The sequence below is a fragment of the Moschus berezovskii genome, chromosome 12 (genome assembly GCF_049115385.1).
Source record: "Moschus berezovskii isolate FMDL1 chromosome 12, NW_MosBer_1.0, whole genome shotgun sequence".
Lineage (NCBI taxonomy): Eukaryota > Metazoa > Chordata > Mammalia > Artiodactyla > Moschidae > Moschus > Moschus berezovskii.
In genome coordinates this window covers 24,583,062-24,609,459 of record NC_142471.1, presented here as the reverse complement: position 1 = coordinate 24,609,459, position 26,398 = coordinate 24,583,062, and the positions used below count along the sequence as shown (strand labels likewise).

At 36.3% G+C, this 26,398-nt stretch overlaps 1 protein-coding gene across 2 annotated transcripts in view; it reads left to right on the top strand.

Annotated features, from left to right (window-relative positions):
• The window catches only part of CTNNA3 (catenin alpha 3), a 1,978,275-nt gene that overhangs the window by 166,940 nt on the left and 1,784,937 nt on the right, over window positions 1-26,398 (top strand). For both annotated transcript variants that reach the window (XM_055425631.2, XM_055425630.2), the window contains exon 5: window positions 10,217-10,336. In XM_055425631.2, the coding sequence (XP_055281606.2) occupies window positions 10,217-10,336 (120 nt within the window). The remainder of the gene's footprint in view (window positions 1-10,216; window positions 10,337-26,398) is intronic.

Sequence of the window (26,398 nt, the reverse complement as noted above, 5' to 3'; positions counted from 1 at the left end):
CTGAAAAAACTAAAAAAGAAAAACTAAGCCTGAATTTACAAGAATGAAGAAGGAAGGAAATCACAAACATTATAGCAGAAATAAATAAAATAGAAAATAGGAAAATAAGAGAAAACAAGAGAAGAAACCAATCAAATTAACAGTTGGTATTTTTTTTAGAAAGATAAGCAAAATTGACAAACTTTAGCTGGACTGACTAAATAGAAGAGATAAGATTCAAATAAATAAAATTATAAGTAAGAAAGAATACGTTACAACTAAGGTCACAGGAATAATGATAATAAAAGACTACTATAAATAATTATATACCAACAAACTATACCTACAAGAAATGTATAAATTCCTCGATACATACAACTTACCACCACGACTAAATCATGAGGGAACAAAAAGCATAAACAGACCTATGACAAGAATAAAGATTGAATCAATAATCAAAACCTCCTAAAAAAGAAAAGCCCAGGACAAGATGGCTTCACTAGTGAATTCTACTTAATATTTAAAGAAGAATTAATGTCAGTCCTTCTCAATGTCTTCCAAACTGCTGAAGCAGAGGGAACAATCTCAAACTCATTTATGAAGCCGGATAAGAATACCATAAGAAAAGAAATTATAGGCCAATACCCCTAATGAGTATAGATGTAAAAATATTAAAAAATACGGACACACTGAATTCAGTGGTTTAATTAAAGGATGATACACTATGATCAAGTGGGTTTTATGTGGTATACAAGAATAGTTTAACATATGAAAATCAATTAATGTAAAACCAGCACATGAACAGAATAAACTCCAAAGCCTCTGACTGTGTGGATCACAACAAACTGTGGAAAATTCTTAAAGAGATGGGAATTCCAGACCACCTGACCTGCCTCCTGAGAAATCTGTATGCAGGTCAAGAAGCAACAGTTAGAATTGTACATGGAACAATGGACTGGTTCCAAATCAGGAAAGGAGTACGTCAAGGCTGTATATTGTCACCCTGCTTATTTAATTTATATGCAGAGTACATCCTGTGAAATGCTGCATTGTATGAAGCACAAACTGGAATCCAGATTGCCAGGAGAAATCTCAATAACCTCAGATGTGCAGATGACACCACGCTTATGGCAGAAAGTGAAGAACTAAAGAGCCTCTTGATGAAAGTGAAAGATCGAGAGTGAAAAAGTTGGCTTAAAACTTAACATTCAGAAAGCTAAGATGATGGCATCCTGTCTTATCACTTCATGGCAAATAGATGGGGAAACAATGGAAACAGTGAGAGGCTTTATTTTTTTGAGCTCTAAAATCACTGCAGATGGTGACTGCAGCCATGAAATTAAAAGACACTTGCTCCTTAGAAGAAAAGCTATGACCAACCTAGACAGCTTGTTAAAAAGTAGAGACATGACTTTACCAGCAAAGGTCCGTCTAGTCAAAGCTATGGTTTTTCCAGTAGTCATATATGGATGTGAGAGTTGGACCATGAAGAAAGCTGAGTGCCAAAGAAATGATGCTTTTCAACTGTGGTGTTGGAGAAGAGTCTTGAGAATCCCTTGGACTGCAAGGAGATCCAACCAGTCCATCCTAAAAGAAATCAGTCCTGAATATGCATTGGAAGTACTGATGCTGAAGCTGAAGCTCCAATACTTTGGCCACCAGAAGCGAAGAACTGACTCACTGGAAAAGCCCCTGATGCTGGGAAAGATTGAATGCAGGAGGAGAAGGGGACGACAGAGGATGAGATGGTTGGATGGCATCACTGACTTGATGGACATGAGTTTAACTAAGCTCAGGGAGTTGGTGATGGACAGGGAAGCCTGGCTTGCTGTGGTCCATGGGGTCAAAAAGAGTTGGACATGACTGAGTGACTGGACTGAACTGATAATGTTATCATTTCAGTAGATGCAGGAAAAGATTTTACATTATTTGATGAAGAAAACTCTCCAGAAACAAGGGACAGAAAAGTCCCTCAACATAATAATGTCCATATATGACAATCTCACAGCTTGAACCATACTTAATGTTGATAAACTGAGAGCTTTTCATCTAGGATCAGGAAAAAGAGAAGGATGTGAACTCTCACCAGTTTTGTTAAACATTGTATTGAAAATCATAGCCATAGCAACTTCAGTTGCATTTCTGTACACTTATGGTGAACTATCTTCAAAGGATATTAGAAAAGCAACGTCCTTCTACAATACCACCAAAAATAATAATATACCTAGAAATAAGTGTAATGAAGGAGGTGAAAGACTTGTACTACTGAAAAAACTATGAAACTTTGATGAAAGAAATTACAGAAGACAGAAATAGAAAGACATCCTGTGTATATGGATTGATAGAATTAGTATTGTTAAACTCTCCATATCCAAAGTAATCTACAAATTGAAAGCAATTCCTATTAAAGTCCCAATGGCATTTTTAAAACAGAAATTTAAAAACAACTCTACAATTCACATGGAACCACATGAAAACCCCAAATAGCCAAATCAATTCCGGGGAAAGAAGAACAAAGCTGGATGCATCACATTATTCTATTTCAAAAATATTCCAAAGCTACAGTATTTGAAACAGTATGGTACTGGCATAAAGACAGACCTATAGACCAATGGAATAGAGTGGGAGCCCAGAAATAAATCCACGCATGTACAATCAACTAATCCTCAATAAAGCTGCCAAGAATATACAACTGGGAAATGATAATCTCTTCAACACATGGTGTGGGAAACTGGATATTCAGATACAAATGAATGGAATTAGACCTTTATTTTATACTACACACAAAAATTAACAAAAAATGGATTAAGGACTTAATTGTAAGACTTAAAACTAAAATTTCTAGAAGAAAACTTCAGGGAAAATCTTCATGACACTGATCTTTCCAATGATTTTATGGATATGACATTAGCAGCACAGGTAACAAAACCAAAAATAATCAAGTGGAGCTACATCAAAAAAAAAAAGCTTCTGCATTGAAAGGATACAATCAACACAGAAAAGGCAACCTATGGAATAGGAGAAAGTATTTGCAAATCATATACCTGATAAAGGGTCAATATCCAAAATATATAAGGAACTTTTGCAACTCAGAAATTAACAACCCAATTAAGAAATGGGCTAACCACAAAGCAACTAAGCCTGTGCACCACAATTATTGAACCCGAGGTCTAGAACCCAGGAGCAGCGACCACTGAAGCCTGCACACTTTAGAGCCTTTGCTCTACCACAGCTTGTGCGAGAAGCCACCGCAGGAGAAGCCTGTGCACTGAAACTAGAGAGTAGCCCCTATTTGCCACAACTATAGAAAAGCCCGCACAGTAACAAAGACCTGGCATAGTCAATAAATAAATGAAATTATAAAAAAAGAAATGGGCCAAGAACTTTGGTATTCTCCAAAGAGGGCATATAAACACCCAACAAATATGTGAAAAAAATGCTTAGTGACAGTGATCATCAGAGAAATGCAAATCAAAGCCACAATGAGATATCACCTCATACCTGTCAGAATTACTATTAATAATACTTTAAAAAGACAAGCATTAGTAAGGATTGGAGAAATTGGAACCCTTGTACACCATCAGTGGAAATGCAAAATATGGTGATGTTAAGTGAAGTGAAAGTCATTCAGTCATATCAGACTTTTTGCGACCCCATGGACTATACAGTCCATGGAATTCTTCAGGCCAGAATACTGGAGTGGGTAGCCTATCCCTTCTCCAGTGGATCTTCCCAACCCAGGAATTGAACCGGGTTTCCTGCATTGCATGTGGATTCTTTACCAACTGAGCCATCGGGGAAGCGCTAATACTGTAGTATTTTCCATACCATGGAAAACAGTATGGAGGTTTCTAAAAAAATTAAAAATACAAATATCATTTGCTCTATCAATTCATCTTCTAAGTGTTTATTCCAAAGAATTGAGATCAGGATCTCAAAGAGATATTTGCACACCCATCTTCATTGCAACACCATTCATTAAAGATTGGGAACAACCTATATATTTACAAATAAATGGATCAAGAAAATGTAGTATATATGCATGGTGAAATACTGTTCAGTATTAAAAAGGAAGGAAGGAAATTCTATAATATGGAACAACATAGATGAAGACATTATGCTAAATAACCTAAACCAGTCACAGAGGGATAAATGCTGCATCATTGAACTTATATGAGATATCTAAAATAGTAAAAATCATAGAATCAAAGAGTGGAATGGTGATTTACAGAGAGTAAGGGGGAGAGAGAATGAGAGAATTAGTGTGCATAAAGTTTCAGTTAAGCGAAGTGAATAAACTAGAAATCTCCGAACGTTGTACCTGTAGACAGCAACAATATATTGTATACTTAATATTTTTGGAGCATATATCTTAAGTGTTCTGCCATATTAAAATTAATTAAATAAGCAAGTTTTGTAGCCATATTAAAGAAAAATCTAAATAATGTATCTTTTCTTTCCATTTCCTTCAAAAATCCCTTGCTGAGAGATTCTCAATAAATAATTACTGGATTACTCTTTTGTTCAATCCTCATTCACTACTGAATGGTCATGAGTTTAATGACAGTGATTTCATACTTTTATAGAACTTTAAAATTTATAAAGCAGTAATCTGTAAAGCTAAATTATATGCTTTTTTAGAGCAAGAGCTATTTTTTTCCCTCCATTTCATGCATGGCTTGCATGTTGCCAGGCCAATATTAAATATTTGTTGAATGAATGTCTTATTTTTCCTCAAGTGATTTCACAACAATTTTATAAAGTAAGGACGCAGGGACAATTTCTCCCATTTTATAGATAACACAATCAAGAATTGAAGTAATAGTGACTTGTCCCAAGGTATGAAATTATTAAATGGCACAGCAAGGACTTGAACCCAGACTTCAAGAGCAATGTGCTGTCAACACTACAGAATTATTTCTAATTCAGATTTCAAGCTCAATTGTGTTCTATGTTCTTAATTAATTTTGGTTATCATTCCTGACAATAAAAAATCATTTGATATATATGTGTCCTTTGATTTTCAGTTTTAGGTGTAAGCTTTCCTTTCATGAGTCATATTATCCTGTAAATTCATTTGGAAAATATGAAAGTCAATGGATTAAGTTCGGAAAATGAAATAATTATTTTTCTTAATAATACTTCACTTTAGTTGCTCTGTTGTTGCCATATTGAAATAGGGTAGATTAGCCTTTCTTATGCTGAAAACATTTTTGCTCTAAACATTAATATTTATAGAGCATTAATATTTATTCTTTGAACATTCCTTCCTTCTGCTTTAGTTTCCAGAATCTTTTGGTACTATTTCACACTGACATTTTAGGGACACTTAGATCACACTTAGTTATTCATTGCTTTCAATCAGGTACTTATTGGATACTCTTTTGTATACATAATGCTGTGAGTATGGAATTCCTTTTTATGTTACAAGTAACACTTAACATCTTATACAAATGCACAAAATATTAAATAAGGGAAAATGACAACTGATGAGTTGGCTGTTCTTTTGGAGCAGTGCTACGCAATATTTTTTCATTATAGGAATTAGTAGGCTGCTGGAGCTGTGGAATTATTTGATTCTATTGATCTGACTACAAGAGGAAGCCAGGACATTGGCAGTGAGGTCCAGGGAAGCTTTACTTGCTCTGAATGCATTTTTTCCTGCTGTTTCAGCTGGTTTCTTCTTGTCCTCTTTCTCAAATTACTCCATGAATCTACATAATTTTCATGAACTCATTGAATGGGTAGTTTGTATAGAACATTGGCTTAGATTTATTTTAAAATATGTTGTCAGGAAAAGGAGGAAAATGTATTTGGGAAGAAGGAATGCTGAGTCAAACTAGATATTTTCTTTTCTGCCTCACTCATGCTTCTCTTTTCTGCAAAACAGATTTTCAGTTATTTTAATGGGATAGGAGCAATCATGGCCTCTGTTGTTTTATTTTGTGGATTTTTACTATTATAATTTCTGACCAAAGAGGAATTTGATAAGAAAACACTTTGGTTGTGTGTTTACAGTGCTTACTTTTGTGATGTGCAATACTTACTTTTCGGTTTTAGAGATGATGTTTGCATCTTCTTATTCTTGTCTGTCATGGGAAATTTGGTTAAAGTAGTCAGATTGGATGGAGATGGCAATGGAGACCCACTCCAGTACTCTTGCCTGGAAAATACCATGGACGAGATGCCTGGTGGGTTGCAGTCCCTGGGGTCGCTAGGAGTCGGACATGACTGAGCGACTTCACTTTCACTTTTCACTTTCATGCATTGGAGAAGGAAATGGCAACCCACTCCAGTATTCTTGCCTGGAGAATCCCAGGGATGAGGAAGCCTGGTGGGCTGCCATCTGTGGGGTTGCATAGAGTCGGACACGACTGAAGTGACTTAGCAGCAGCAGTCAGATTGGACAGAATTTGGATTTCTGTCTCAGTACAAGAGGCTATTGTAATGTTCAGTTTTGACAGTTTTATAACATACCTAAAGTTTAGGTTTGTTTTGGATTCAAATTTATTCACTGGGATTTTTTTTTAAGTTTGAATTTAGTTTACAATGAGTTAAAAATATTAACATAGGATAAACTCGGTGTTCAACAAATTATTCAGGGATTCTTCAAAGTTGGCATTCAAAACTTTGAATAGGTAAAATCCAGAAATATTAAAATCTCTAAAATTAATCATGCTTCCTTTCCCAGCTTCAACTGAGAGATCTTTATTGAGAAGCAGTAAATATAATGAAATTACAGTGTGCTAATGTAGAATATCTCAAGAGGTCTGTTTGAGTGATCAAGCACAGTGGCCTATTGGAATAAAATATTTTCAAAACAAGGTAACCTCAAATCTCTTTAAGTAAAACCTGAACCTTAACTTTTGTCTTATTTTTATCTTTTGTACTTCAGCTTCACCTGTAAGGCAGAATTACTACTTTACTCTTTAGCATGTTTAAGTGTATATATGAGCAGATGGGAATGGGATATGTTTAATAGAGGTCTAACTTCAAGTTTCATTATAGATTTTATATGACCTCTCCTTGATATTTAGTTGTCGTTGTACGTGAAAAAAGCTGCTTAAATGAACGAATCATTATAGTCTGAGTACTTGGAACTACTTAGTGTTAATAAATGGAGGATACAAGTCCTGATAATGAAAGTTCAAGCTAAAATCTCCACGTTACGTAAGCTCCCACTGTTAATGAAAACATCTTGTGGGGATGTATCTGGATTTCCCTTTTTTCTTTGGTCATGGACATATTACCTGAAAGTATTGGTTTTCATGTTTCTTATTTTGAAGCCTTACAAATGTGTTTACCCTAAAGTTACTATTTGGAATTGCATAAAATTCATAAAGAACAATGTGAAGAAGAGATAGTTAAGAAATAAAGCTAATATCTTAGGAAAGAGAAAATGCAGAGGATAAGGAATGCTTTAAAACTGAACAGGTTGATTGGTAAAAGCTTATATTAATTCATAGGTAAAATTTCTAAATTGTTCAGAAGTTCAGATCTGGTATTAGTTTCATTTAAACATAGTGAGAAGAAACCAAGAAATGGGCAAGGTACAGAAATGGTCATACAATATGATAAATAGTTAATATACAGGTTATTAAAATTACGCTAAAAGAAATTTATTTACTATGCTACAAAAGGGGAAAATGAGCAGACTTTGGCTATGTTTAAACTGATGGGTAGAGTCAGTTCCCATTTAAGGCTCTGAAAACTCCTTCAAGACCCAACTCAAATTCCTTCATGTCTTCTATATGGCCTGAGTCTCTCCAACAGTATCAGTGGGTTTTTTTCTATTTCACCACATTACTTTCATTTCCTTTTTTGCACTCTTTTTACTACTTTGCCTTGTGTTAAAGTTAATGGTAGAGTGTAAATATTAGGGTAAAAACCTAGTTCTATTTTGAAATGTATAGACATATCAAATCACTATATTGTATACTAGGAACTGATATAGTGTTGTAGGTCAATTATACTTCAAAAGCAAACAAACAAAAAACCCCCAAATTTATATGTATAGGGAGATAAGATAAGATTTGAATACCAGAGGTGAGGTGTGGTGGGAGGGGGAATTGGAAAAAGGTAGTCAAAAGGTCCAAACTCCAGTTATAAGACAAATAAGTACTAGAAATGTGATGCACACATGATAAATATGTTTGACGATATATGTTATATATGAAAATTAAGACAGTAAATCTGAAGAAATCTCATCACAAGGAAATGATATTTTTAATATTTCATTTATTTTGTAGCTCTATGAGATGATGGATGTTCACTAAACTTACTATGATAATCATTTTGTGATGTATGTAAATCAAATCATTATGCCATATCCCTTAGCTTATACAGTGCTCCATGTCAGTTATATCTCAGTAAAACTGGGAAAAAGATATCATTCAGCTTAATAAAAGCTTTTGTGATTCTCAGAAGAAAGGTGTAAAGAAAGAAAAGCCAGATTAGAAGAAAAGGCCAAGAGAAATAAAAATTAAGAAATTATTGTTTTATGAATTAAAATTATGTATTATTGAAAAATAAAACAGGTTGAACTTTCTGAGTCTCAGTTTACTTACTTTTAGAATGGAAGAGAAATAGGAACTTCTGTGGTTCTTGTGAAGCTTAAATTGAAAAGGGTGAAGTAACTGACACTGAGTAGGCATGCAGCAAATGTCAATATCTTTCCCAGTTTTGAGTTTCATGTCTGATTTCCCTGGTAGTCTGTAAATTATTTTAGAAATATGTTTTATATTCATAATGCCTTGTGCATAGTAGGCTCTAAAAGATTGTTTGTTGAATTTAGTTTATTGTCCTGATGTGAAAGTTTAGCATTATTTCCTATTTCTTTTTCCTGTCACCCTGGATTGAGAAAAATATGTTACTTTCATGAAATTAAGGATTTAATTCAGTAGAATGGCATTATATTGTGACTTATTTCACAGAGTTTGAAATAGTAAGGGTCAAATAATTTCCCTGGAAACTTAATTATATTCTATAAAATTTTATTAGCCTGTCTCATAGCATTATAGTCACAGTGGAATTCTGGTGTGTTTAAGATGGTGAAGTCTCTATTTAGAGATCTTTATCTAATGGCACACATTGAGAATATGGGAAATAAATGACTTAAAGAGAGAGTAAATGCAAATGTCTTGCAAATGGTATTACTTTGACATTTTCAATCACTAATCTTCTAAAGTATGTTCTAATTTACTAAAATAAACCAAGAATTCAATTTCTTGTGAGATCTTTTTGCTTAATTAATTATTAGTAGCAGAACACTATTCTGTGATACACTGCAATTTGTCTCCTTTGTGTTTATGTAGTCTCTGACTTAAAAATGAATGAAAGCATTCTGACTCAGCAGAATCAATTTAATAACATGTCTGTTATAGAGCAGAAATGAATAAATGTTTGCTGAACATGCTACTGAGAAGGCAATGGCAAGCCACTCCAGTACTCTTGCCTAGAAAATCCCATGGATGGAGGAGCCTGGTAGGCTGTAGTCCATGCGGTCGCTAAGGGTCTGACACGACTGAGCGACTTCACTTTCACTTTTCACTTTCACACATTGGAGAAGGAAATGGCAACCCACTCCAGTGTTCTTGCCTGGAGAATCCCAGGGACGGGGGAGCCTGGTGGGCTGCCGTCAGTGGGGTCACACAGAGTCGGACATGACCTAAGTGACTTAGCAGCAGCAGTAGCAGAACATGCTACATATGCTTCGATCATCAAAACATTCATTCTCCTTTCTTCTCAAAATATAAGATCTGAGAGATCTTCCTGACTGAAGTTTGTTGGGTACCTATTCTACATAAGTGTTTCTATAGAGACAAGTGTGTACTTTTACATAAATTTGTTTCCATATTTGGGATGTGAGAGATCTTTTAATATTAATACTTTCTCATTATATTGGAAATTATACATTCATTGTAATTTTTTCTTTAAGGGTAGCATTGTATCCTAAACCATGAAAAGTTAAAAAAATTTTTAAGATTCTGTATGTTCTTTTGTTACGATGAAGACTAAGCAAGTTTCTCATTCACGCGGTAATGTTGCTTATACTTAGTATGTAGTTTCTAATTCTTTATAATTTTGTCTCATTATTTAATTTAAGGGCATTTGTTATCTCTGTATTATGAATGGGAGAAACTGAGGCTCACTATTGACCATTTGTCTGTGTTAGCTGGTTAAGAATTTGAGAAAAATCTGCTGCTATCCTAATGATTTACTTTGTTTTCTATTTCAGTTTCAAAGGACGTTTGAATCTCTTAAAAATGTTTCCAACAAATCTGACCTCCAGAAAACCTACCAGAAGCTTGGGAAGGAGCTTGAAAATCTGGACTATTTAGCCTTCAAACGTCAGCAGGTAGGACTCAAAACTCCTTGGTGGAGGATATGAACACTTTAAGTCTTCTCACTTTTCTGCCTGTCAGAGGTTTAGGTGGGTCTGGGGAGACTTATATTCTAATGTTTGGAGCAGAAATAAGTTGTGCTGTGTGGTGCTGACCTGCTGTATTCATACTTTTTTTTTTTTTTTTTGCAGCATTCAGCATCGTCCTTGCTTTTAGATATGCACTTTGGGGGTTTCCACGTGTGTCCTTATACCTTTCTTAAAGAAAACTCCTGCTGGTTTGTGAGGGTTCAGCTATCCTTTGATGAAGGATGCTTTAGTTACATAAAGGGAACCTCTATGTGGCTTGAATAGATGGCTTTTATATTTGACAGGGGGATACGTGAGGAGAAAAACCACCTCAAGATCAAGAAAGGATGGGAATGTACATACAAAATTAAAGAAGGGAATCATAAATATGCCAAATAATTTGTTTTTTTTTTTTTTTTTTGCTTAGTTTAGCTTTAGTTTTCTTGTTTGATCTCTGAAGCTTAGTAAGTTTGCCAAACGTGAAAGGTTGAAGGAAAACATGCTTTACAAATGCAAGTGTTTTAGTCTCTTTCTTTGTATAGACCACTAGACAAATCAGAGCCAAAATAGAATGTTATAGTGTTGCTTTTAAAATTGGTATTTTGTAGTATGAATAATCATTAAATTCTCCGTAGTTTGTCAGATACTGCCGTAGTAGTTAGCTACTTTTCCCAAACTGGATCCCACCCAGTTTTTCACAGCCACTAGGTGTCAGGATTGTCAAGCTTTTACTTGGGCTGAATGTTTATTCCAATCAGAACGACCAGTTAAATGTTTAAATTATGTTGCATGAAATTTGGGAATGTGCTCAATGATGGATAGCGTCTAGAAAAATGACTAAGCGGCTGACTTGCATGGCCAGGCATTGAGTCCATTACTTAAGAGACTTGCCTGTTAGTCAGGCAGATGGTATGGTTTTCTTGAAATTGCCTAATTTACAAATTTTTCATCTTTTGAAAGGGGGATTTCAAAGCAGTATAGCAGTATAGTCACTAGAAATATTGACTAGAAAAGAGAATTGTGTTCTAGGGTTTGCTTTATCACAGACATTGCATGGTCTTATTTTCCTTGTTTCAAAGAGTGTTTTGGGGCAAATACATTATCTCTGCACATACTTTAATTCATATGAAAAAGGACACAATGTCCATTTATTTCTTTATTCTTGTATTAGTGATGGCCTATGTATTAACACATGTAAAAGAAGCAGTCACATTTACTGAGAACTACTCCAGTAAGCTCCCAAATGCTGCTGCTTAAAATTCATACTGTGAATCACTGCTCCAGCCTATGTAGTTTTTAGTACAATTTTGTTTCCAAGAGCCATATTTTACCACTGGGGGGTATTGGAGTTGGCAGGCAGCAGCAGCAGTCACTGTCCTCTTCTCTTATCCTTTCTCATTAGCACATTTTCAATGATTAGATTCCTACATTAGCTAATTGGGAATCTGGAAAATTGTAAATGCTTCAAGAGCAGAAGGGCAGAACTCTGGGAGAATGGCATTGAAAACAGACAGGTAGAGTGCAGTGTATGTGAGGGAAAAGATGGACACCTTGGTGTTTATATATATATACACATGTGTATGTGTATATAAATCATATATGCTATTTGTTGACAACTGTATACCACATAGTGTGATTAGAACATTTATGGATTAGATCATTAAATGCTTATAACAATGTAATGAGATTGGCTTCACCATTTTACAGTTGAGAAAGTTGTTTAGAGAGTTAAATAACTTGCCTAAGGTCACTGGAGAAATAAAGCTGAGCTTCCAGTAGAAATCAGTCTGAATCCAAACCTGGGCTGTCCCCAGTATCCCTGCAGGGAGACAAACTGGAGGGATAATAAAGTGAGGCATTCTAGGTATGTGGTATGAAGGCAGTTTCAGGAGAGGCCAGATCTGGGACTTAAAGAGACATCTGAAAAGGGACTTCTGTTGAGAGGCAGAAAACAGGGGCAGTTCTTTCTTCCTCTGTCTCATGCAACTTGTTCAATATATACAAAAACACAAAAGGACTTTTGAAAAAATATCTTCAGACAGCTAAGAAAATATGTAAAACTTTATTTTTTAATGTTTATTATTTTATTTGGCTGCATTGAGTCTTAGTTGTGGCACGTGGGATCTTCATTGCATCATGTGAAACTTTCATTGTGGCCCACAGTCTCTCTAGTTTGGTGTGAGAGCTTAGTTTCTCCGTGGCATGTGGGATCTTATTAATAGCTCCCTGACCAGGGGTTGATTGCATTGCGGGGTGGATTGTTAACCACTGGACAACTCGAGAAGTCCCTAAAGCTTTATTTTTGTAGTCTTTAAGTGTTATATCTAGTCAGTCTAGTCCAAGAAAATTTATTCACATAAGGCAGTTTTTTAAACTTGAAATGTCAAATTGTTACAAAACGAACTTACCTGCATGCATAGCATATTGTCAACCCTTTGTTTTACTTGGTTCTGTCTTTCCCTGTATCTAGTGATCATTTTTTTGTGTGTGTGTCTAGAAAAGATAGAAGGAGAATTGGAGTGAAGTGGTCAGACAAAGGATGGTAGAGTAGAAAGTCAGGGATCAAAGAGTAATAAAAAAGAAGGAAGGAGGGGGGTTTAGGAATAAGAAAAGAGGGATAGAATGTTGGAAATGAAACTATACTTGGTTTTATATTATAAGCATTTAGTAGGTTAAAGCATTGATTTCTGAAGAATTAAAAAATAAAAAGTCTCAGAATAGAAAAAGGGAAAATAAGAGAGGATTACAAGAAGACATACTGAACAAGGGAGGTGGCAGAGAAAAGACAAACTTTATTTCCCATTAGCTTCCAAATGTATCAAAGCTTCCTAGAAATTTGTAATATTAACCAAGTTCTTCTGTACCAAAGCCACAGAGGAATTGTGTTTACTGGATGGGCAGGGTTTAAAGAGTCAGAATATTAGCTTTTTTCTGACTTGGTGGGATTTGCTTTCATGTCCTGTCCTTGCTTAGTCATGTTCGACACTTTGTGACCTTATGGTCTGTAGCCTGCCAGGCTCTTCTGCCTGTGGGATTTTCCAGTCAATCATACAGGAGTAGGTTGTCATGTCCTCCTCCAGGGGATCTTCCTGACCCAGGGATTGAACACATGTCTCTTGTGTCTCCTGCATTGGCAGGCCGATTCTTTACCACTATTACCACCAGGGAAGCCCTATCCTACACCCCTACTCCCTGTCAGTTCAGTTCAGTTGCTCAGTCGTGTCCAACTCTTTGTGACCCCATCAATCACAGCACGTCAGGCCTCCTTGTTCATCACCAACTCCTGGAGTTTACCCAAACTCATGTCCATTAAGTCGGTGATGCCATTCAACCATCTCATTCTCTATCGTCCCCATCTCCTCCTGCCCCCAATCCCTCCCAGCATCAGGGTCTTTTCCAGTGAGTCAAATCTTTTGCATGAGGTGGCCAAAGTATTGGAGTTTCAGCTTTAGCATCAGTCCTTCCAATGAACACCCAGGATTGATCTCCTTTAGGATGGACTGGTTGGATCTCCTTGCAGTCCAAGGGACTCTCAAGAGCCTTCTCCAACATCACAGTTCAAAAGCATCAATTCTTCTGTGCTCAGCTTTCTTCACAGTCCAACTCTCACATCCATACATGACCACTGGATAAATCATACCCTTGACTAAATGGACCTTTGTTGGCAAAGTAATGTCTCTGCTTTTTAATATGCAGTCTAGATTGCTCATAACTTTCCTTCTAAGGAGTAAGCGTCTTTTAATGCCATGGCTGCAGTCACCATCTGCAGTGATTTTGGAGCCCCCCAAAATAAAGTCTGACACTGTTTCCATTGTTTCCCCATCTATTTCTCATGAAGTGATGGGACCAGATGCCATGATCTTAGTTTTCTGAATGTTGAACTTTAAGCCAACTTTTTCACTCTCCTCTTTCACTTTCATCAAGAGGCTTTTTAGTTCCTCTTCGCTTTCTGCCATAAGGATGGTGTCATCTGCATATCTGAGGTTATTGATATTTCTCCTGGCAATCTTGATTCCCGCTTGTGCTTCTTCCAGCCCAGCGTTCCTCATGATGTACTCTGCATAGAAGTTAAATAAGCGGGGTGACAATATACAGCCTTGACGTACTCCTTTTCCTATTTGGAACCAGTCTGTTGTTCCATGTCCAGTTCTACCTGTAAAGTCGCCCAAACCTATAAACACACACTGTAAGTTTCTCCTACTAGAAAAGATTAAGGTCTCTGTAAAACTGTCATGCAGCAAGAAAGCTTCTGCCTTATGAGGCAGGATGCTTTGTACCAGAGAATTAGTCATGCTTTGTTCCCTGGTCCGATCATATTTATCATTTCTTTTTGTGACAGAATGTAAGCTCCATAAGGGCAGGACCTTGTCTGTCACCTTCAATGCTGTATCTTCTGCAGTGCTCACAACAGTGTCTGACCCATGACAAATACTCAATAAATACTTGTTGGTACTTTTATCACTATGAAGAGGGAAGTATGCCAAAAGTTTTGGCCTCAGATTATAGGCAACTAAAATTGATATGTTTTACTGCATTTTTAAAATACAGAAGGATATTAACCCTTAGGCTTCCTGGATGCCAAACGCTGACAAATTGCTTCTTGCCGTATGTATTATTTAAGTTTTCTCCTAATATATTCCATTTTCCATCTGTTTCTTTAAATGAACACAAAACATCAAGGCTACCTTATCTATGTATTAAGAATTCCCAATGAACTATAAATATATTTTCTTGGATTCTTTCATTAGATTTTATTTTATGTCCCTTTCTATGATATTTTAAAGATCATTTTGAGAGATTTCTTTCCCTGGGCCAGATATGACACAGGAATGCTTCTCTCTATATTTTTACCTTTTTGTGTGTGTGTGTGGATTGGGTGATGGTTATAGTGCTTTGTCTCGTAGGTGTAGATTAGCTTTGCCTTTCCTTTTCTTTCCTTTCCTTTCCCTCTCCCTCTCTTCTCCTGGTGGTTTTTCCAGGATGAATCTGTCTGAAGTAAATGGATGTCAAAGTCTTATTAACCAAAGAATCTGTAGACTTTAAGATTTTACTATATCTGGAGATGCAATATTTGAGTTTATCTGCTTAGACTGCTTAGTTTTTATCCTCCTGGTTGATGATATATAAAAGTGGTACTAGCAAGATTTAGCTATTATGTAGAACCCAGGTTTATGTATTAATTTGAGAGCTTATAAATAAAGAGATTTTCTTGGGGCTTTGCTTTTTGGAATAAATTAAAGTTTGATATTCTGGTGGTGATTTAGTTGCTGAGTTGTGTCTAACTCTTGCGACCCTGTGAACTGTAGCCAGCCAGGCTCCTCTGTACATGAGATTTCACAAGCAAGAATACTGGAGTGGGTTGCCATTTCCTTTTCCAGGGGATCTTCACAACCCAGGGATCAAACCTGGGTCTCCTGCACTATAGGTGGTCTCCTGCATTGCCGCAAATTCTTTACTAACTGAGTCACCAAGGAAATCCTCTTAATACTTATAATATTAAAAATAACATTATAAGACACATCCTGTTTCCACAGGTTTCTAAGGTCCTTTGGTATAAAGTTAACATTATTAAGGTGAACTTTAGGTAGACTAAAGCACATTTATACACTGATGAGGAAATATGTAAAATTAAAATGTACTTCAGATACATGTCCATGTTGGAACACATCAGGATCTCTGAATTCCCTCTTGTCTCCCTGAACATGGCATGCTATTCTTGCCTTCTGAACTTTTCACAGGGTTCATAAACTTGATGTTTATAATATCTAGCCCTTTTATATTTGTTTAATTAATTACTAATCTTCCTTTAAAGCCAAGCTGAAGTGTAGTCTTCCTTATGACACTTTATCCTGTGGCTTTCAGTCAGTATGTAAACTTCTTTCTTTGTCATTCTTAGCTTTTATCAGTGTCATGCAGTTTAACATCTGAATGATTACACACTCATTGAAGATCCTTGTAGTACAGGTTAAAGTGTGGGCCTGTAGTCAACCAAATCTTGTTAAATTATTTATAACTGCTTTAGGCACTGTAGTTTCTTCAAAATGTTAGGAAAGTAATACCTAACTTATAATCTGTTTTGAGAAAGCAATATATAAAGTGTAAAGTACATATATGCTTTAAATCCTTTAAAATACATAAAGAAATCAATATATAAGGGACTTAGCATTGTGCCTGGCATGTGGTTAGTATAAGTTGTAGTTATTGTAGTGTTGTTTTTGTATAATTATCATCAGTTTTCATTCTAGATGGTTGGTAAGTTTCATAAGGATATGCTCTCTTTCATATACTTTTGTGCTTCACATAGGGTTCAGCACTGTTATGAACATATGGAATATAATGGTTTTGGACATATGTAGCAGTGGTTAGTGGTCTCTGTCATAAAAATGTTGATACCTTTTGAAAAGGGAATTGCAGTATTTGGTTCTAATGTGTGTGTGTATGTGTGTGTTTTAAATATGTATATATTACTGAAGTATAGTTGACTCACAATGTTTCAGGTGCACATCATGGTGATTCAGTTATATAAATACACATATATTATTTTTGAAAATTTTTCCATCATAGGTTATTACAAGATATTGACTATAGTTCCCTATGCTATACAGTAAACCTTTGTTGCTTGTTGCATAACTATTTTTTAATTAGAAATCTAGCATTCTATTCATACTAAGTCAAACAAATGGAATCAAAATGTCATAATTTTTTTACTTAGGCAAAAGTTCATAGGTTTTCTGCAATATATATTATACATATATATATATATATATATATATAAACAACTTTTCTACTATATTTGAGAAAGAACATTAAAAAAAAAGAGAAGAGATGGATAAATTGGAGAACATAAACTAAATGAATGGACTTCCCTTGTGGCTCAGAGGGTAAAGTGTCTGCCTACAATACGGGAGACCCGGTTCAATCCCTGGGTCGGGAAGATCCCCTGGAGAAGGAAATGGCAACCCAATCCAGTACCCTTGCCTGGAAAATCCCATTAACGGAGGAGCCTGGTAGGCTATAGTCCATAGGGTTGCAAAGAGTCAGACATGACTGAGCCACTTTACTTCAAACTAAATGAAATGGGAGCACTGAATATGAAATAGAAAATATGAAACAAACTAGTTAAAAGTAGAAGATCCTCATATAGTCCAGTTGTTTTTAAACATGACTGCTCATTAGAAGCATATCTGGAACTCGAGAAAAAAGGCAATACTTGAGCATTTGTATTTTTCAAAAATTTTCAAGATAATTCTGATATGTTTCTGGATTTTGAAAACTGATTACAGGTTTTTATGATAGATACTAGTTTTGGTGGCATAGAGTTCTATTTTTCTGTTAACCAATCATGATACAGTTTTATTAAGTGAATAATAGTTATATGATCACAATAGTAAAAGATGTTTATCAGTTTTCACAATCAATAGCCAGACAAAAAATAAAAGATAATTACAATTGCAAGTCATAATGGGAACATGATTAACTTAACAATATAAAATAATTACATATAATTTGGGGTCAGGCAGAGTGATGTGATAGGTGGAAGTGCATACATGCATGTTTGCATCCACCCAGCCAGACTATGTCTTTTGGTTGGTGCATTTAATCCATTTTCATTTAAGGTAGTTATTGATAGGTATGATACAGTTACCATTTTCTTAATGGTTTTGGGTTTATTTTCTGTAGGTCTTTCCTTCTCTTGTGTTTCCTGCCTAGAGAAGTTCCTTCAGCATTTGTTGTAAAGCTGGTTTGGTGGTGCTGAATTCTCTTAACTTTTGCTTGTTTGGAAAGCTTTTGTTTTCTCCGTCAAATAAAAGGAGAGTCTCGCTGGGTGGAGTTCATGGTTGTAGGTTCTTCCTTTTCATTGCTTTAAATATGTCATGCCATTCCCTTCTGGTTTGTGGAGTTTCTATTGAGAAATCAGCTGATAGCCTGATGGGAGTTCCTTTGTATGTTACTTGTCATTTTTCCCTTGTTGCTTTTAATATCTCTGTCTTTAATTTTTGTCAGTTTGATTACTATGTGTCTCAGTGTGTTCCTCTTTGGGTTTATCCTGCTTGGGACTCTCTGTGCTTCCTGGACTTGGCTGACAATTTTCTTTCCCATGTTTGGGAAATTTTCATCAATTATGTCTTCAAATATTTTCTCAAGTCCTTTCTTTCTCTGTCTCTTCTCCTTCTGGGACCCCTATAATGCCAATGTTGGTGCATGTAATGTTGTTCCAGAGGTCTGTTAGTCTTCCTTTCTTTTCATTCTTTTTTCTATATTCTGTTTTGTGGCAGTGATTTCCACCATTCTGTCCTCCAGGTCATTTATCTGTATTCCTGCCTCAATTATTCTGTGATTGATTCCTTCCAGTGTATTATTCACCTCTGTTTGTTCTTTAGTTTTTCTGGGTCTTTTGTGAACATTTCTTGTATCTTCTCAACCTTTGTCTCCATTCTTTTTCTGAGATCCTGGATTATCTTCACTATCATTATTATGAATTCTTTTTCAGGAAAGTTGCCTATCTTAATTTCATTTAGTTGTTTTTCTGGGATTTTATCTTGTCCCTTCATCTGGGACATAACTTTCTGCTTTATCATCATGATTAACTTTCTGTAATATGGTTTTTGTTTTAGCTTCTGTGAGACTGTGCTGCTTCTGTCTGCCCTCTAATGGATGAGGCTAAGAAGCTTGTGTAAGCTTCTTGATGGGAGGGACTGGTGATGGGAAAAACTGGGTCTTGCTCTGGTGGGCAGGGCCTTGCTCAATAAAGCTTTAATCCAATTATCTGATGATGGGTGGAGTTGCACTCCCTCTCTGGTAGTTGTTTGGCCTAAGGTGGTAACCCAGCCCTGGGGTCTACAGGCTCTATGGTGTGGTTAATAGTGAATGCCAGTAGGGTTTACACCAAGGGGGAGCTTCCAGTGCCCCCGTCCACGTGGTGAGCCCCTGCTGACCATGCCTCCACGGGAGGCCCTTCAACACCAGCAGGTAGTTTTGGTTCCGTCTCCTGTGGGGTCCCTGCTTCTCTCCTCTGGGTCTTGGTACACCCGAAGTTTTGTTTGTGCCGTCCAAGCCTGGAGTCTCTGTCTCCCCGAGTCTTCTGGAAGGCCTGTAATCACATCCTGCTGGCCCTCAAGGCCAGATTCCCTGGGGATTCCCAGTCCCTTTGTCAGATCCCCAGGCTGGGAAGCCTGAGGTGGGGTTCAGAACCTTCCTAATAGTGTGAGGACTTCTTTGGTATTATTGTTCTCCAGTCTGTGGGTCACCCACCCAGTGGGTATGGGATTTTATTTTGTCATGATTGTGCCCCTCCTGCTGTCTTGCTGTGGCTTCTTCTTTTGTCTTAGGACATGGAGTATCTTTTTTCAGTGGGTTCCAGAGTCCTCCTGTCGATGGTTTTTCAACAGCTAGCTACAATTTTGGTGCTCTTGCAGGAGGATATGAGTGCATGTCCTTCTACTCCACTATCTTGAACTGGAAACCCAATGTGTTCTTGAGGTAGTGTCTTTTGATGGGTAGTAAAATTAAGGTACTGAGTATTTTGTCATGATTATCTGTGAAGCAGATGGATTAGACCTAATGTTCTGACTGACCTCAAACTCATGTAATAATTACAACACATGTACCTAAACTTTCCTTTTGGTTCCAAGTGGTATCATTCAGTAAAATACTGTTCTCTCTTTAGTGATGATGTTCAGGAGTGAACACTGCCTTTTTCTTTTTCTGAACAGAGTGAGTTAATTCCTTTAGATAACTCCAAAACCTGAAGCATATATAATATGTTATAGAATAGGAATTGAATTTTAAAAGACCCCTTAACAATGAAGAAAGAGAGAAATAAATCAGATGAATTTTATTTAGTAAAAATGACTGCAAGTTAATACCTTGCATTAAGAAATAAAATCCTAGATAGATAATGACTGACCACATAGAAAAGAATCCAAGGCTTACCCTGGAACTCAAGAATTCTGAGGGACACAAGACAGCAGTGTAGGGTTCTTGTGAAATCAATGCTCAGCAAAACAAAACAGATAGTTTTTAGGCTGGTTGTTTTTGTGCTGTAGCTTATAGAGTAGAAGAAGTTGATAAATTTTAAGTATTAGTCTTTAGCCATGTAGAGGCTTATAGAAATAAAAGTAGTATGGATCATCTTGGATAAGGGGATATTCAATGATATTGCACTGGGTGTTGTTTATCTGTAAAGGACAGTGTAAGGGAAAACGAACTTCCCGTTTTTGTTAACACTAAAATGGAAGTTGTAAATATACTTTACTTAAGAACTTTAAAAATAAAGTACACGTGCACCTGGGATTGCTTAGATGCAGTCTAAGAAAGAGTGTAATGGAAGCTGATGAGGAGGTGCTAAACTTCTAGAAAGAGAGTTCTATAAGCAATAGATTCACTTCACTGGCCTTTGTTGGGTGAAATACGTTAATAGCTCAATTGGGAGAAGATCCTTCTCTTATTCTGTAATTAATCCAAATCTCTTGAAAGATTTCTGATTGAATTATTCCTTTTAAGAGTAAGTGAACCAAAAACTACTGGATTAAAATATTTATGTTTATCTTAGATGGTATTCTGTTTCTTATTTGCCAAATCAAGTAAAATGGTTATTTATGCCATTTATAAAACTGTTTCTGAAGATTCCAAAGCATTTCAGACATCATTTAAAAACTGAACAGATATTGAAAATGTTGGATTATAGTACACTGTGTTACAAAAATGTCCAAACAGTCCAAATATGCTTTACTCTGTCCACTGCATATGCAATTCTGTTTTTATTCAATTACACATAGCTGTTTGTCTCACAGGGAAAAAAAGATGGCATTAAATTTATTCTTCAGTTTTCTGATACAGAGAGAAGTTTGGGTGCGTCATTCAAGGTCATCTTGAATCAGTAGCAGATCCAAAATTAACATTCACATTTCCTAACTTCTAGCTTATCACTATAGCCATTCAATCATTTTTACTCTTACATAAACTGCAGATCTTTATAAAGGTGATTTCATTTTCTATAGCTATAGTATGAATTTAAAACACCTTATGGATTTTTATAGAAGGATCTCATCCTTTATTTAAAAACGAATGATCAAAATGATGCATATTATATACTTATTCTCCTTCTAAACTGTGATTTCCACATCGTATACAGTTAATAGTCATGACAAATAAGTTTATTCTATTAAATTAGTAAAGTAAAACATTAGAGAGAAATCTTTTCAGTTCTAAGGGTTGCTATTCTGTTTCCATCTGTTTTCTCTAGAGTTTAGTTTATTGGTGGCAATTAGGTAGAGAGCTGTTGAATCAAAAATGCACTAACTGATTTTCATGCACCAGAAAAGATTTATTAATTTTTTTTACAAGGTTGTTTGCTCTATCACAGTTTGCCTTATGGGAAGCTTATAGCTACTTTATAGTGAGGAATACTTATTGAACTAGTTACTTCTTTGTTATGGGTTGTTTTCAAAATTTACAATGCTGATAGGAATTTTAGAGGTGGTAAAAAAAACTTTAGTAATTGCATTAAAGTGGCACTTATTTGTTCATGTCTTATATTGACATACCTAAGTCAATAAGATTGTCAATAAAAGTTGGTATTGATGAGAAATTAAAATTCTAAAAGAGTTAATTCTGAAAATGATATCTTCTCTAGTTTGTTTTGTAGGTGACCTTTGTGTACAAATGAGGTAACTTTTCACTGCTAGGATTGTGACCTCTGGAGGTTTAAGATGAAATCTCTGGAGGTTTAAGAGGATATAGAAGAATCAGTCAGTGAACTTCAAACTAAAGATTCTTTGTGTGTTATTTGCTCAGTCGTATCTCACTCTTTGTAACCCCATAGACTGTAGCCCCACCGGACTTCTCTGTCCATGGAATTCTCCAGGCAAGAATGCTGGAGTAGGTAGCCATTCCCTTCTCCAGGGGATCTTCTGGACCCAAGGATTGAACCTGGGTCTCCTGCATTGAAGGCAGATTCTTTACTGTCTGATCCACCAGGGAAGAATTCATCTAACTCGACTGTTATATTTTAGATGTGAAAAAAAATGAGGCACAAGGGGATTAGATGTTTTGTACAAGATTATATTGACTGAGCGACTTCACTTTCACTCTCACACATTGGAGAAGGAAATGGCAACCCACTCCAGTGTTCTTGCCTGGAGAATCCCAGGGACGTGGGGGCCTGGTGGACTGCCGTCTGTGGGGTCACACAGAGTCGGACATGACTGAAGTGACTTAGCAGTAGCAGCAGCAGCATACACTTTGTTAATACAGAGCTGGGACAATAGCAGGAAGTGATATTTTCTTTGGTTCTGTTCTGAGGAACCGGGGTCCTGTCCATAGGGTCACAGAGTCAGACAGGATTGAGCAGCTACACTTTCTTTCCTTTCTGAGTCTTTTAGCATAAATCAGTCAGTTGTATATTGATCCTTTGGTATCTCTGGCTTGTATTCTGAATGTAATTATAGGTACTTTTAACATGTGTGTGTGTGTATAGTATATAAACTGCATTTGACATTGAGTTGCATATGAATGGAAATCAGTAGTGCCATTTTTTGAAATGGAAAGACAATGCAATAATATTACAACATTTTAGAAGAGGTAGGGATTATATGGGGCTTTCCCGCAGCTCAGTGGTAAAGAATCCACCTACAATGTGGTATCCTCAGGAGACATGGGTTGGGTCCCTGGGTGGGGAAGGTCCCGTGGAGGAGGGCAGGTCTACACACTCCAGTATTCTTGCCTGGAGAATCTCATGGACAGAGGAGCTTGGTGGGCTACAGTCCATAGGGTCACAAAGAAATGGACACAACTGAAGTCGCTTAGCACAGAGGGCACAGGGATTATTATATGCATCACCTAGTTCAACCACTTCAGTACATGGATATGCAAATAATTCAGAAAAGATAATTTTGTTATTTTTTATTGCATAGGAATTTTTATTTCTTTGATAATACCTAGATCCTGTGCCCTCTAAATCAGTGCTTCCTAAACTTTAATATGTACACAAATAGCAAGGGGAATTTTGTTGAAGTACAAATTTTGATTCAGTAGATTTAGAGTGAGATTGGAAAGTTAAGCTTCCCAATGATGCTTATGTTACCCGTCCATGGTCCACAGTTCAAGTATCAATGGAGTTTCAGTACTAAATTGCAGGAGAGCATTATATCCAGTTGTGTCTCAAAAGTCTAATACAGTCCCTGGAACATAATAAGTACTTAATAAATATCTTGGATTTGAGTTATGATCTAGTAGTAAGATTCGTGTCTATGTTTGGACATAGAAGATATTGCTCTCCTACTGTAATTTCCCTTCTCACAAATTTTATAGTTTATTTTGATGTTTCACTGTCATGTGAAAGGACACATTTATCCACATGCATATTATATTTTTGTGGATTATATATTTCAGTAGTTGTAGAAGTTGTCCTTTGTATATTTTTGCTGCAAGTGAAAGATTGCATGTGAGGACAGCTGAGTGTAAGGTACAGGTTGCTGAAGAAGAGTGAGAATGCAGTATTTTAACCTTGCAGTGTTCATTGTGATCTGGCCAGACTGACCATGGACAAGCTGGTATTGATTCAGCAACATTTGCTCCAGAAAAGTAAGCTTGGTCACATACTTACTATATAACTGATGATTTAAAGTCTCAAACACATTCTCGTTAAATTGGTGTATCCAGGTGTCTCTACCTGAGTGTACAATCAGAAAACATCACAGTGACTGTTACTGTGTCCTTGTCAGGCAAAAAGATTACTGCTGTCGTTATGGCTGTCTGTGTTGATAGTAGTGCCTGGAGTGTGCCTAGAGTGCTACTGGCTAAAATTCAAAGGAAGTGTTGATGCTGCTTAGATGAGGGCAACGGTTCTGCTGACAGCAGAGCTTTAAACTTGTGCACACACCAATCATGCTGCTTTTTGAAGATGTAAAGCTGTTTGTTTGTAAGGGGCTGATTGCCAGAAGGCTAATTTAATATGTAATGAGAGATTTCAGTTTTTCCTTTATTTTTTAAAAGCATACTCGATTTTTGCTCTCTAAAATACCATATTTGGTTAGTTTCAAGTTTTCCATTTAGGAGGAAGCTAATCAGCTTTTATATTATTTCTCATGCTCCAAATGTGACAGCAGTAGAAACACATGCTGAAATATATCTAGGTGAGGGGAAATAGCACAAGAAGATGAAGCAGGATTGCTGGCTTGCTCCGCATTTTGTTCAGTGATTTACAAGGCTATGTATATCTATAGGTTTTCTTCCATGCAATCTGGTTTCAAATGACAAAAAATTAATCTAGTTAATATTCTTCAAAGTCATATTACACTTGAAGTGAGATATCTTTGAATTTTTACAGTGTAAATAGCTTTTATTCTATGAGCAGCTGATACTTGCATTCATTGACCAAGTTAATCATATTTTGCTTAATATTATTAATATCACCTAGGGACTTTAAGCAAGATGCCACAACCAACCTATAATTTACACTGTAGTCTTTTCTTAACTGTATTTTTATGAATCTGATTTTTTCTCTATTGTATTCAGTTGTATTACACAGCATTAATACATGCTAATATTCTCTATATAAATGCTGCTCATATTCTTATAGCATCTGGTTGCACCATAGTTAAGTATTTATCATGTACTCCATTACAAAATCTTTGTTCCAAAGGAGCTGTATGAGCCTATTAGGTATATACACAATTAAGTAGGTAATGATCTGTTGCTGCATCCATTCAGCATCAACAGCTGACCTGTGGTTGATTTTCCAAACGTGGTGCTGTTTGCTGATAGGAGTTACTTAGATCAGGGGATTAAACTGTTTTGATTATTTTGAGGCCTTTTTTGTGCTCTGATTTTAAGTTACATATTTTGTAACCTCACTTTTTGCTTCATGAAGAAATTATATTATTTCCCCATTCTGATTTAGATATTGATATTTGTGTCTATTGTGCTAAGCTCTCTACCCAAACCTTGGAAATTACTGAAACCTTTCTTGGTACTTTCAGTTGTGCAGAATGAATGGTACGCCAGACGTTTCATCGCAGATAGTTATATATTTATGTCTTCATCTTAAATTTATATTTGTAATATTAAAGGTAATTGTGTTTAGGTCATTTCCAGAGCTTTAATGTTAAAATCATTAAGAATCATTAGGATACTTTTGACAGTTTTGTTAATCATCATCTGTGAATTTCGAGAAATGAAATGTGGTAAATTAAGCTTTAGAGCTTCTTTATCAGTTTTTGAGTCAGAAACTGAGTTCAAATCTCGTTTTCTCAGGATTTTTCACTTTGGATCAGAGCAGCATATCCTGGGGGTATCACGCGAATAAAGAAAATTTTAGGCAAGCATCAGTGTATGTTTTTGAGAAAAAATGGATAGAAACTTTTAGCCTGCCTCTTGCTCACTCTAATAAAAGCATGTCTGTGTTATACAGTAAGAGTAGACACATTTAAGGTTAAAATAACAACTGGGGAATGATATTTATTTTACTTAGGATATGGGAAACATTAAATCTAAAGACTGCTGCTGCTGCTAAGTCACTTCAGTCGTGTCCGACTCTGTGTGACCCCAAAGACGGCAGCCCACCAGGCTCCCCTGTCCCTGGGATTCTCCAGGCAAGAGTACTGGAGAGGGCTGCCATTGCCTTCTCCAAAATCTAAAGACAATGCTGGGAAAGGTTGGGGGCGGGAGGAGAAGGGGACGACGGAGAATGAGATGGCTGGATGGCATCACCGACTCTGTGGACATGAGTTTGAGTGAACTCCGGGAGTTGGTGATGGACAGGGAGGCCTGGCGTGCTGTGATTCATGGGGTCGCGGAGAGTCGGACACGACTGAGCGACTGAACTGAACTGAACTGAACTGAAGTAAATGAACTAAGTATACCTGGAGTTTGTTTTGAACTTAGAAGAAACTATCTTTTTGGAATATCTTTGAAATCTACCAGGAAAAACAGAGAGTACATATCTCCTGTCTTAAGATATTTGACCTTTTTTAATGCTTAAATATTGGGCTACAATTAGATTCCCGA